The sequence below is a fragment of the Dipteris shenzhenensis genome, chromosome 23, assembly GCF_047967505.1.
Source record: "Dipteris shenzhenensis isolate YYH24624 ecotype China chromosome 23, Dip_SZ_1.0, whole genome shotgun sequence".
In the NCBI taxonomy this organism is placed as follows: Eukaryota; Viridiplantae; Streptophyta; class Polypodiopsida; order Gleicheniales; family Dipteridaceae; genus Dipteris; species Dipteris shenzhenensis.
In genome coordinates, this window is record NC_141618.1 from 15280896 (window position 1) to 15294642 (window position 13747).

At 43.9% G+C, this 13747-nt stretch overlaps 1 protein-coding gene across 1 annotated transcript in view; it reads right to left on the bottom strand.

The window, feature by feature from the left end:
• The window catches only part of DBE1 (debranching enzyme 1), a 202859-nt gene that overhangs the window by 142346 nt on the left and 46766 nt on the right, over positions 1-13747 (bottom strand). Inside the window, exons 5-7 of the mRNA XM_087394489.1 lie at positions 6952-7025; positions 6701-6847; positions 6442-6610 (exon numbers count right to left, since the gene is read on the bottom strand). Of these exons, the coding sequence (XP_087250615.1) occupies positions 6442-6610; positions 6701-6847; positions 6952-7025 (390 nt within the window). The remainder of the gene's footprint in view (positions 1-6441; positions 6611-6700; positions 6848-6951; positions 7026-13747) is intronic.

The window sequence follows — 13747 nt, forward strand, 5'->3', positions numbered from 1 at the left end:
TGGCAACCTCTGTCTCCCTAATGTGCGGTCCCCATATGATCTAACCCGGTGTAGATATGTGATGGTCTGAGAGGCTGCATCTAGCTGGAGTGGAGAAGCACCAAACTCAGCTTGAATGATGTGATGAGAGAACTCCTACATCATAGGAACTCCTAAATCAAAGGCACCTCCCCAAGTGGGGGCCTTGCATTACATCATCACTTGTGTCATGGTCTAGACACCTCATAGCACTAAGTGTGCTTCACACACAACACACACACATGATCATATGACTGCTAGAGCAAGCCCTTGATCACACAATTCCCAACACCCGCATCAATGCATCAAAAGATATGGAATAAAATACCGGCTGAGCATCCCCATATTGTTGCTGCTCCTTCATAGAGGCATTCCCATCAGCATCATTCCATGCATGGAATGGTATAGCAACACGATGCTCCAAGAAAGAGACTCTATGCATACGAAGTGGAATTCCCTTCCTGGAATGAACCATGTGAGTGTCATGCGTGTGCCCTCCAAGCTGATAGTACCACCTGGATCAAAGGGAAACTCTGAACCACGCCCGACTCCGGCATCTGGAGTTGGTACTGACTCATGTGCCTCATCTATCTCCACATGAGTCACACCAAGGATTCCCGGAGCATCCACCAATCATCGGAGAGCTCAATGATCATTCTTAGTTTGGGTCTCCTAGTATTTCGTATTTCGCAAACCTCCTTGTGCTTGGGAGTCCATTTCTCACCACACTAAAGCATTGATTTGCCCTCTTCTTGCTGTCCATAATGGCTCCACTATGGCTTTTTATATCTAATTTTTCTACTACTTCCCTCCTAGTTTTGCATCGGGGTGCTGATAAGGCCTTGAGTAGGGCATTTTGCTGCCCGATATCGCAGGAAACCTGGGAAATGGGGCCGCTACAATCTTCTAGTTAGGCCATTCAAGAATCCAGGGTTTCTTGTGATACTCAAATGCAGTCCCATGTTGGCTGCCTATAGCATTCGTATACCTGTAGGCATACTTGGGCTCGAATACCTTGGCAGCTTGCTCAATGGTGAGGGTCATGAGCCCTCACATCGGAGGCCAGGGCCGGGTGTAAGCCATGAACGCAGCAACTTTCCCTTCTCGGAAATGTCATGCAGAAAAAGGAAAAGTCTCCAAAATTTCTGCAAATACTCCTAGACCGTGCTTGTCAGCTGAGATAGTGCATAAAATTATGTCAAGTACTGCTCTAGTATCAGCGGGGTTACAAATGTAGTGGCCATCATCTTTTTAAACTCTGTTCAAGTGGTTAGTCTTTGTGGAGAGCCCCTCATGTGGCGCCATCAAGCGTGAGCATAATCCTATAAATGCATGCCGGCAAATATAATGTGCTCCTCGTCATGCTCGGGATAGAAGCGAAAGTAGTCCACCAGCTTCGTGAGCTATTCTTCCAGCTCATTGGGAGTGCGTGTGTCACCCTTGAAATTTTGCGCAATGAGCTTATCCTTGACATCTTTTGCTCCATAATTCCTACTCTAGCTCCCAAATGTACAGACATCATCACACTCAAGGTTCATGTAGTGTAGATTGCATCTCCTCACGAATGGCCACAAGTAAGGCACGGTAAGAGCGTAATGCCTCGGGAGTTCAGGAGACAATCTGCCACTTCTTATGAAGCTGCCATTTGTCTAGCAGTGCTCGCTTAGAATCATTTCGCTGGGTACAGAACATTCGGCGAGCGTTCATTTGGGAAAGGTAGCCTGGCTATCCAAGGTGAGGCATGAGGCCCATTGAGATGGTAACCCCTATTTACTAGGTGAGTAGGGAGATAGTCACACATCATGAGATCCGCGATGCCTCTCTTCCCTCTAGGCAGTGCCTTTTAAGTTATCAAAAAGACTGTCGAGAGACTGTTGCCAGTATCATAACCTAGAACATTTGGGAAGCACCTTGATTGGGAGGTAGTAAGTCCGACCTGTTGCCACTATTGTCAATATATAGCTGAAATGCCTTCATTCAATTTGGGAGCAAGATACAAAGAATTCCAAGAAGATCATAGAGCATTGGCAGCAATTTTTTCAAGGCTTGGCCTATAGGAATTTTTTCAAAATTCTCACGAATCGAGGAACCTGTTGGTTGTATAGACCTCAACATTGGCTGTTGGCACTTGCTCCAAGGTTGCCATAGGTACTAAACCAAATCCAAACAAGCAGGTTGCAAGGCAGCTAGTTTTCTTTCTTGTTAGCCTCAACGAAAACTACTTTTGCATCTCTTTCCAATGCATATGATAGGAGTCTTCTATATCCAAGCAAAAAAGAGGAATCTAGTTAGAGGAAGCTAATCCTCACAAGACATAAATGACACACAACCTGGTATTTCACATTATTAGGTAGGGTGATACCTCTCCATAATTATTAGAATGGACAATGAGGCCTCAAACTATACACTTACACAAGGGCTCTGATTGTTGGGTGACAACCTCTCGATAATAATTAGAATGGATGATGAGGCCTCACACTATAATGGACGATGGGTGACACCTCTCCATAATAATTAGAATGGACGATGAGGCCTCACACACTACACATGTGCAAGGGCTCTGATTGTTGGCCACTTGATGGCCAAGGTATATAGGTCAGCACTTGAGATGCACACATTGGTGAGTATGCTGAGCATGCAAGCATAAGAGTGGCTAAACACACAAGAGCTTTCAAAGGGGACCACTCGGCACTAGATCACATCGTAATCCTCAACGCTCTCATAGAGAAGGCCAAACACCAAAATAGGGAGTATACGTAGATTTTCAAATGGCCTTTGACTTCATACCTCGAGCTCATCTCATCTCATGGACCCATGTACTTCCTAGCACCCTCATGGTCCTGGATCTCGGGGTGCCCATGAGCAATTGCCTCTATCTCCACGTTGTACCGAGGGCTAGCTCGGGGAAGACCTATGCATTCAAGCTCCTTATCATCGGGGAGCTCTTCCTAGTGAGGGGGGCTTGTGAAAAAATCCATCTCTAAGACCTCTGGGGCTACTCTTCAAGGTGTTTCAGAGTAAATCATGCTACAATAGAGGTTCTGCGGCTCTAAGCCTAGGATGAGGCCTCGCACTAAAAGCTTGCCCAAGAGGGCTCTACCAAGCATCTCTAAGGTCACATGCTTAGCTATTATGAATTGGGAGTAGAGCTGACGATGCCTCTTAAACCAGGCGCATTGCATGGAGAGTTTACCCTACAATCCCCCATCAAAGGTTATTAGATTGGAAGGCTCTAAACAAGCCTCGAGGTCTTCTTCATCATCCCGCCCTCCTCCCCATGAGCTGGACCTGCCTTTACAATCATACTCTTAGATGTCAAGAAGGTTTATGACAAGGTATATTGGACTTTTATAGAGGGAGGGAGGAGAATATTGTGTTTCTAAACTCGATGGATCAAAGGAGCTGTAGTCCTCTATGCATGCAGCTCCATCGAAATGCTAATCTCCATCCAAAACAAGAGAGGCCTTCTCTCTGCACTACTCAATCCAATAGGGGTGCCCATTGGCCCCTTTTTTGTTTCTTTTTGTTGTCGACGTTTTCCTACATAAGTCCCACATGGAGGTGCATCTACACTCATCAAACTCTTCGTCACGAGGGATCCCTTCTGATAAGAGGGACATCTTTAAAAATCCACCTAGGAGAGGGGTGGCTTGTATGCCTCCCTCACATCTTAGAGACTGTAGCAAAAGTTTCTAGGGCTCCAACCTTGGGTGAGTTCATGCCGAATAAGTCATTCTAAAGGATATGACTCCACATGTTTGGATATGATACTAATCTCCCCTCAGAGTGCGGAAGGATGACCAACTAGAAAGCCACCGTGGCTCTAGTGTCTCCTGTAACATTTGACTCTACCCATAAGAAGTTTCAAACTAGTTCTCTAAGCGATTCCATACATCTTTGGTGGTGAGGTTGCCTCACATGTGGTGTTGTGGAATCTCTTCCTCACATAACTGACCTCTTTGGTTTCTTTGCAAGTCTTTCTTTCATGGTACGAGAACCTAATACTTTTGTTTGGCCCCTTCATCTCCTTTCTTTCTTCTCAATAGAAGTTCTAGGTATGTTGAGATACTTTGTTTGCATGTTTTCTTTTGAGATTTCTGAAGTGGAACGAATGTGTTGCGTATACATGAAATCGAGTTACTATGGTTTCGATTCCTACTTCCTTTTCCAACTCTCTTGAGGATTTTTTTCCAACTCTCACTTTAGGATTTCATGCGTATTGCTTCTCATTATCTCTACCACGGATCTTCTGTTTCCCAACTTTATAATCAAGTAATGGTTAGTTATGCGTTGTTTTGTATGTGTTTTGAACAGCTGATAAAAGATCATTATGAATCCAAATCCTAGAGAAGAAGCTCAACCGTTCAATGGTAAAAATGCAAAGGATGCAGATTATTCAAATAGATTGTAAAAATTATTCCAACAAATGCAAAGGACGCAGCGACTGTTAAGGTGGTCAATGGATACAATCCAAGCACACTCAGGGGCTGCCACATGGCAATGGCCCTCGTGAATTCATCCCACATGCAAAGTGGTAATTGATAGTGGAGTCCATAAAAGAACTAAGGACTAGGGAAAGGAGAGTCTATATAAGGACTAGGGAAAGGAGAGTCCCATATCCCCGTGCATGTTTTAGGGGAGTGAGGCTCGGCTAGGCGGTTAGGGTGTGGGACCCTTATATGCCGCTCACGCGGGTGGCTAGGAGGCCCAAGTGGCACTTGACCTGCGCTATGTGCTAATGCGTGTGCCTAACAAACTAATATGGTATCAGAACCTGGAAGCTTTGTCTATCCATGGGAGGCAGGAGGTAGCACCATGCCCTTCCACATGGCACAAGAGGGAAGATCCCCAAATTTTGAAGGACACATGGCAACAAGAATGCATTGACCCTCGCACAGTGAGCAGGTTGGCTGAGCACGTGACATGTGACAATGGCAGCAGGCAGCTCTGTTTTCCTACAGTAAAAGACCAGTCTGCAGGCGCCCAGGTAGACAAGTGACGCAGTAACTCCATTGTATGGCACGTGTCGTTCTATGTCCATGCTTGGTGGCGGCGATAGGATCCGTTCTCCCCACGTGGCGTTCTGGCGGGCAGCCTCACGTGAAGACCTCCTTCGTGTTTGGATTGAGGGAGGGTGTTGGAACCACTAAGCTGGTCAATGGTACAATCCAAGTACATTGAGAGGCTGCCACATGGTTGTCGATTAATGCAAGTGGTGATTAATAGCGGAGTCCATATAAGGACTAGCTAAGAAGAATTCTCAAGTCCCCAAGCACGTTTTTGGGGAGTGAGGCACTCTAGAGGCGCTAGGCAGTCAGTCTGTCAGACCCTTGACACATGGCCTCGCATGGGTGGCTTGCAGGCCCAAGCATGGCGCTCTGCCGATGCTATATGCTGACGCATGTGTCCAGATAAACTAATAGCAACAAGTTCTTTTGTTACAAGAGAACCAAGAATTCCAATATCTCCACATGGGATGCCCTCCTTTTCTCCTAAGGTCCACTTAAGGAAGAAGAAGGAGCGCACACATGACTGTGTGTGCTCTTGGCTGAGCGAGTGGGAGGTGCATTTCGTCATAACAAATTACTCTAATCATATTCGGGCTACCCTTGAAGAGGTGCATCTCGAAGGAAAGGCATTTTCATGGTGACGCTACCTTAAAGAAAAAATCCCTGCATCCACGACTTGAAATGAATTCTGTGGAGCTTCTCCTTCTAGAGCCATATGAATTCGACAATTTTGAAAGCTCCACACCCTAACTAAGGGTAGCAAGATCCTAGATTCCTTTATTTAAAAGTTCAAAAAAGGGCAGCAAGACCCTAGATTCCTTTATTTTGAAAGATCCACACCCTAAATAAGGGTAGCAAGACCCTATGAGTTCAAAAAGATTATGTCTAAATTCCCAAAGTTTAGCCACCACACTCTCCATCTCTTCTTTGTTAGTAGTCTTCCCAAGGACTACCAAAAAGAGATTAGGAGAAACAGGCTGAAGACACTCAATCACGTGATTCACTCCGTGAAATTCTATGATAGTACAAAGATATGGGACCTTTGACGGTCGATCACGATGGAAAGTCTAAGAGAAAGAACAAACCGTCGAGCTAGTAAAACAACCAAGTCTGGAAAGGCTATTTCAGCAAAGTAAACTTCGGAGATCTTCAAAGACCTATGTTAAAATGGTTTGAATTCGTGTGTTCAAATCTATATACAACTCGACACAACCTAGAGGTAGGCTCTATATACAACTCGACACAACCTGCTCAAATTTATTTTGTACATAATGTATGGTGCATCCAATAAACAACTGCTACACCACAATATTTTGAGAATGTATTTTGTATAAACAATCTATGTGAAACACAGAAACAAGCCTGGCAGGTTTTTTTGAATCAGCTGGTTGTGGACATTTGATCCAAGACTTACAGATGGCTGTTTACTTTCTGCATCATACAAACATAAGATCACACCCACAGCATGTCTTGAGTAGAGTGCAAAATTCATAGATCCATCTCTTTGCAGTGTTGTTCCCAAAATATCAGCTCGGCCCCTGCCAACTCCCACAGGGATACAAAAGTTTGAGTCTACCACGTTTCTGCAGAGAAAACGCTTGAAAAGTTAGCATGAACCCTTGCAAGCAATTTTATTATAACCAGAAAGAACACAACACAGCTCGTCACCAAACCTTATCCATACTTCTTCTTGCTGAGATCCTGATGGCTGGTAAATCACAAAACTGATGTAAAAGGGAGCAAAGCTTGTTCTTAGCTCAAGCTCCAAGCTATGTAAACCAGAGTGCACTTGATTAAATGGGGTTTGCATTGACTCACCTCTGCAGAACGATGGAAATGAAGTCACAAAAACATACAAATCTAGAACCAAAGACAGTTTCCAATCCACTGCACTTGCATTACGGAGCACACTAGATTCTCTTACACTCTTGCTGTTCCTGCAGGGACGCTTTCAGAATCAAAAATAGTAAAATCTGAGGAGCTTGACTGGAAAATCCCCTGCAATGGCACACAAACCACATTTAAAACATAAATGTCAGAAAATTGATTAACACGTTTGCGTAATCAGTTTCTTTCAAATCCCACTCCTACAAAGCTCCTGCGCAAGATGCAAAATCAAAAAAATTAACAGCATCAGTGGGTCCCAATCCTCAGTAGCATCTACAAAATGGCAATGAGGAGGCGCATAATCAAAAGAAAATGCCACAATCCCACACTGGCTGAGGAAGTCATCAATACATCTGTTCAAGTGGCTCCTGAGACTGAAAGATCTCTGGTAAACTTTTCCTGAAGTACCTGTCGTGTACCTCCAATGACGTGCCTTCAGCATGACTAGATCCTCTAAGATGTTGAAAATAACCTCCCAAAGGGTACGATTTGCATAGGATACCTGAGAAATCATAGACTAGGATTGATGCATGGATGGAATTGTTACAAAGGTAAGATCTCACACCTGAAGCTCTCTCTAACAACTTGAATTGGAGAGACTCTGATCAAATGGTTAAGGCTTTTGAAAGTTAAAGCATGCCCTACTGAGGCTCCCCATGAAGGTCCACCTTAGATACGAGTCAAAGGACACCGAAATCGACTGAAAACCCCCTTCAAACAGGTGTAGGCTGAGTGCAAGCCCATAACAATGCTAAGCACTCTCAACCTGGGGAAGCAGCATTGACAAATATTGGGGATCTGCCTATCCTCTGAGGATAAGTGCCCACTGATAAGACACGGTGCTGCATAATCAAGAGAAAGAAGGCGATCTTCTTTTCTGAAACTACTTGCCAAAGATGACAACACTGAATCAATAGAGAGATCCTCATTTTCAACTCTTGTATCAGTAGCAGCAAGCTGACCTCTCAAATACAAAGTGATGGAAACAAGATGCTCATCTTCAACTCTTGAATAAATAGCAGCCACCTGATCTCTCAAATTTTTGATATGATTAAGGCGGCCAACAAGATTCTCATTAAAGGTGTGAGGGATGTAGAGAGGCTTCTCAGCACGATAGAGACTTGGTGCTTCATGGGTCTTCTCTCTCTCGGCTACGATAGGAATCCAGCCTAATGAAGCTGGCCTTCAGTCCAGCCTACTTAAAGAACTTTGGAGTTTTGTTCGTATACCATGAGGATTGGTTATAGGCTTCTAGAGAGCACTTATCGTCATTAGCCTACTAGCCTATGTTTTGGATTAGGCAGGGCTTGATGCAATATCACCTATGCATTTAATGTTATCTTTAGCAGGTAGTTTCAGAAAAGAAGATCCCCTTCTTTCTCTTGATTATGCAGCACCGTGGCTTATCAGTGGGCACTTATCCTCAGAGGATAGGCAGATCCCCAATATTTGTCAATGCTGCTTCCCCAGGTTGAGAGTGCTTAGCATTGTTATGGGCTTGCACTCAGCCTACACCTGTTTGAAGGGGTTTTTCAGCCAATTTCAGTGTCCTTTGACTCGTATCTAAGGTGGACCTTCATGGGGAGCCTCAGTAGGGCATGCTTTAACTTTCAAAAGCCTTAACCATTTGATCAGAGTCTCTCCAATTCAAGTTGTTAGAGAGCTTCAGGTGTGAGATCTTACCTTTGTAACAATTCCATCCACGCATCAATCCTAGTCTATGATTTCTCAGGTATCCTATGCAAATCGTACCCTTTGGGAGGTTATTTTCAACATCTTAGAGAATCTAGTCATGCTGAAGGCACGTCATTGGAGGTACACGACAGGTACTTCAGGAAAAGTTTACCAGAGATCTTTCAGTCTCAGGAGCCACTTGAACAGATGTATTGATGACTTCCTCAGCCAGTGTGGGATTGTGGCATTTTCTTTTGATTATGCGCCTCCGCATTGCCATTTTGTAGATGCTACTGAGGATTGGGACCCATGATGTGAAGGGCAAATTTCAACTCCTCTCAATTTCGCATATATTGCAAGCAACATGGCATTCAAAGGCAGCTTATGACAGCCCATAATACTCAACAAAATGGAATTGTTGAGACGTGTGTGCCAAGGCAATGTTCAAAGGCAAATATTTGCCAAACTCATTCTAAGCAGAAGCAAACAGTAAAGCAACTTAAATATTGAATAGATGTCCAACACAGGCTCTCCACATTAAGACTCCCGAAAATGCCTCCTCGAGTAAAAAGCCAAACACATCTCACCTCTGTATTTTCTGATGTACCACCAAACACTCATATATAGAAGGAGAATAGGAGAAAATTAGATGGCAAATCATGCAAATGCATATTTATTGGATTTTGTGAAAATGAAAGAGGCCCACAAATTATATGATGTGGAGAAAGTGTGTAGTCATTAGCCTTGATGTAATGTTTGATGAGTTTGACAATGAGAAACTTCCAATTAAAGTAAAAGAGCTGAAAAAAGAGCCTTAGCTGGATGAAGAAAATGAGCCACATGAAGTATTACAAGGCAAGAATCCAAGATGGAGTACACAAATCAATGCATTAAAGAAGACCAGCTGATCGTACAAAATATAGGGACACTCACAATGGTATTGTTATATAACAATAGATTTCCCAACTTTCTTTTGACTTCGGGGATGATTCCATTCTATTGCCAGACATTGACCTTGAGGATGCAAGTGTGATACAGGTTTCAGCTGACAGACGAGGGCCAGTCACATCTTATGGACAGGCTCTACTAGACCTTGGCAGGATGCATGATCTCACTATCTATAATGGTCTCGACAGATGGCCCACCTCGGGTGGTTCCACATGCTTCCCACATGGGGGGGCTCTAGCTTTGTTGATTACATCATGGGATCCCCTGCTTTCACTTCACGCATCACCGATTTCACTGTAGCACCTCTCCTCCAAGGGGCTGATCACACTTACCTTTTCTTTAGCGTCTCCACTCCCCACCGTTGCACAGCACCTTCCACCCCACTAAGTTCTTACTCCTCATACCATGATATACGCTTCGATCGTGACCACTCACCTGCCTACTCTGGCCATCTATATATACTCCTTGCTTACATTGACTTCATACCCTTATTAGAGGACCGAGCTGCCTTGATCACCCGCTCACTACACAAGGCTTCCCTCCATGCTTTCTCTCACACCACTCGCTCCACTCACCCACCACCTCCTAGGACCGTACCCTGTAATAATTGGTACGATGAAGAGTGTAAGGCTTTGCGCCGTCAGCTCAGATTCGAAGCCAAAAATAGCCTTCTGAGCGAACTAGAGATGCTACGCGAGTATCGTAGACAGGTACGTAGGAAGAAACTAGATTTCATTCGTCGGAACAAGGAGGAACTATTGAATATTCTGTTCAATAACAACTCTAAGAACTTCTAGCGGAGATTCCTAGAGGGACAGTCCTCTTCACCACTCACCGACACTCAGGTCTGGTATGATTATGCACGCACATTGTATGACATCCAAAACCAGCCAACCCCTGACCTCTCACATATGCCATGCCCCACTTCCTGCACCCTCTTCACTGTGGGGGGGTGAGGGATGCCGTAATCAAACTACTTCGTAATGGCCAAGCGAAGAATTGTGAGGGGCTATGCACTGAGTTCATTGCATATGGGATTAACATCCTCGCCCCGATCCTAGCGAAGCTTTTTAATGGAGCTATCTCTTTAGGGTTTCCACGCACCTGGACTATTAACATTATTTCACCTATCCACAAGGCAGGGGATCCCATGAGCCCGGAGAATTACAGGACCATTATGATTGGACATGTGATGTCCAAGATCTATGCATCCGTGCTTGATTCCAAGGTCAGCCGATTTGCGGAGTGTCAAGGACTTAGAGCAGCAGGACACACTGGTTTTCGACGTGATCATGGCACCATGGATCATTTTTTCTCACGCTCAGGTGTGTCATCGAGGAGATGAGGCCACAGAAACAAAGGATCTATTGTTGCTTTGTGGATTTCCGCAAGGCATTTGACACAGTCCCGAGAGCCCGCCTCATACGTCGCCTACAGGATTTGGGCTATGACCAGGAGATCATTTGGGCTGTCATGGCACTTTACGAGTGCGTTGCAGGCAAAGTAGTCCGAGCAGGGGCTGGGTGGACAGATGAGATCATGAGCACTATTGGGATCAAACAAGGGTGTCCTTTATCACCCACTCCGTTTGGCCTTTATATAGATGAGCTCGAGACAGTGATGCAGGCACAGGGGGGGCTGGCTGCTCTCTTGCTGGCACGTTGATCCGGATATTGCTTTATGCAGACAATGTGGCTCTTCCGTCTTCCTCTGCAGAGGGACTTCAAAGACACCTTGACACACTTCAGTATTTTTGTGACTCCCATGATTTGAAGGTCAACCTAGGTAAAACCAAGGTTATGATCTTCAATACATCTTGAGCCGTCATGCGCTAGGAGCAGTTCACGTTTGATGGGTCACCTGTTGAGATAGTTTCATCATATACATATCTGGGGGTTGTCTTCTCTGGGCCCATCTTCACTATGAGACCCGCGATGCAAGCACGCTTGGGCAGAGGACACACATCATTGGCCAGACTAGAGAGGCAGTGCTTCCACTCACACTTCCAGGATCCACAGACCAAGGGGCTGCTGTTTGACTCCTTGGTCCACCCAGCGGGCATGTATGGCAGCCCTTGTTGGGGGCCAGATCTATCCGATATGGAGTGGGCACGCGTGGAGCGACTACAGGTGCTCATGCTATCACGGATGATTCGCCATCAGTTCCTCACCACATCATACAGGCTGAGTTTGGGTCATCTCCAATACAGCTAGATGCTGCATTTCAGGTTATCACATATCTGTACTGAGTCAGAGAGTATGGAGATTACCCTTCCGGACGCAGGAGGCTGCCATGGTTGGCATTGTCTTCCTCTATGACACTCTCAGTAGGAGGTGACAAGAGATGCTGGTATGCACGCACAGAAAGATGGTTTGAGAGGTTGGGACTCCGTCTCATAGACCCATCGGTCTTCTGAAGACTTAAATAAACTTTCTTTTTTTCTTTCTTTCTTGTAATTTCAATTGTTGGTGGTGGTTCATTGTTGAATGCATATCTTTGTGTCTTGCTTCTCCACTCTTTTATACTCCTTTGCGCTTTCACTTGGTATCATATGGTCCCTCTCGCTCCTACTTGCATCCTTGCTCCTAGTGGTGAGTCATCAACTTTTCAACACTACTAGCTTGGTTTTGCTATTTAGCACCTGTTTTCACCTCCACTAAGCATTTTCTAAATTGTGCAAGTGTCAGGCATCAATATTAGACACTTACGGATGAAATCGTAACTCAGTTTTGCTTTTTGTGCCCAAGTTCTACAATTCAAGTGACATTTTAGGTTTTAGTGACTTTGTCCAACTGAGTACATCCCTTTATGAATAGACAGAACATGAAAAGATCGAGAGACATGCAAATTATTCGCTTTTGCTCCCAACAAGTGGACTGGTCAGATTTTCGACCAGCTTAAAGACATATTCAGACTTAAATCTAGTTCACAAATGTGTTGTGCGTTAAAAGGCTACCTAACAGTATAACTTCTGTCAAGTTTAGAGCACTTTGGTCCAACCACCAGGGCATCATGCATGTCAGCAGGCCATGCGTGTGCAGTCAGCCAGTGTTAATCTCTAATCTCTCAGCACAGTCACAAGTTAGAGAAGCGTCTTTAAATGCTCCTTTTTGTCAAAAAAAAATTATGCATTTGTGCTTTTTGGTCACTTCTTGAGCACCCAATACATGCTTTGCAATAGAAAACACAGCACTTGGAGCTCTTTTGGTTACAACCTCATTCTATTTTGGGCTCACATTCACTAAAAACAGCACTCAGACCTATTCTCTGACTTTTCTTCGCAATTTCGCTTCATAGAGCAATATTTGAAGATTTCAGCACATTGTATGTGGCATTGCAAAAATATTGCTGGGTTTCAGCATTTGGAACTGTTTTCAAGCATTTTGTGCAATTCGACAATTTGACATGTATCCCAATACGCAGGTATTCCTGAGTTTTATGCCAATTTCAATATTGTTACTATGTGGATGCAGTAAATAAGCAGTCATGTCAGTTTACAGCCAAGAACAGGATATTGTTGAAGAGGGTAGGTTTTATTATTTCTTGCATTGTTGCCAAGTTACAGCAAACAATCTTTTCTTTTTTTGTCACTTTTCAAATAATTGCTTGTCAAGCACGCAGTCATAGCCAATGCAATATTAATTGCAGCCGCACCTTAATTTGGGATTACTTTTACAGATTCTTGCTCGACATGTCTCACTAAGAATTTTTGGGAATCAATAAACACAATCTATGAACTTTCATAATTTGATATCGAGTTGAAATGCAAAGAGGTGACATTCAATGCAATATCTACAAAAGGAGAAAGCACAAGGAAAATATGGCATATTCAAATTGCAAATGTGACGCCATTTCTCCGGAGTTAAAGCAACAATGAGAAGGGTTTATTGTATCTCTAAAGTCTTTTGGGTCTCTTTAAGCAAAAAAAAAACAATGAATACGGAAAAACAAGTGTTTATGGCAACATTGATAGCATCCAAAGAAATATAATTCTCCTTTTTTCTTGCCCAGAAAAAACAACATTGAAAACATCCAAGCAATATCTACAATGCAATATGTACAAAACAAGCAAATACTATTGAATTTTAAAATAATAAAATTGGAAATGAAAGCAATGATAAAGAATTCGAAGCCAAATCGTACATAGATTATTGGCAATACGTTGTATGAAACAAGGCTTCAGTTTCCTAAAGGGCAATAAACCATAACTA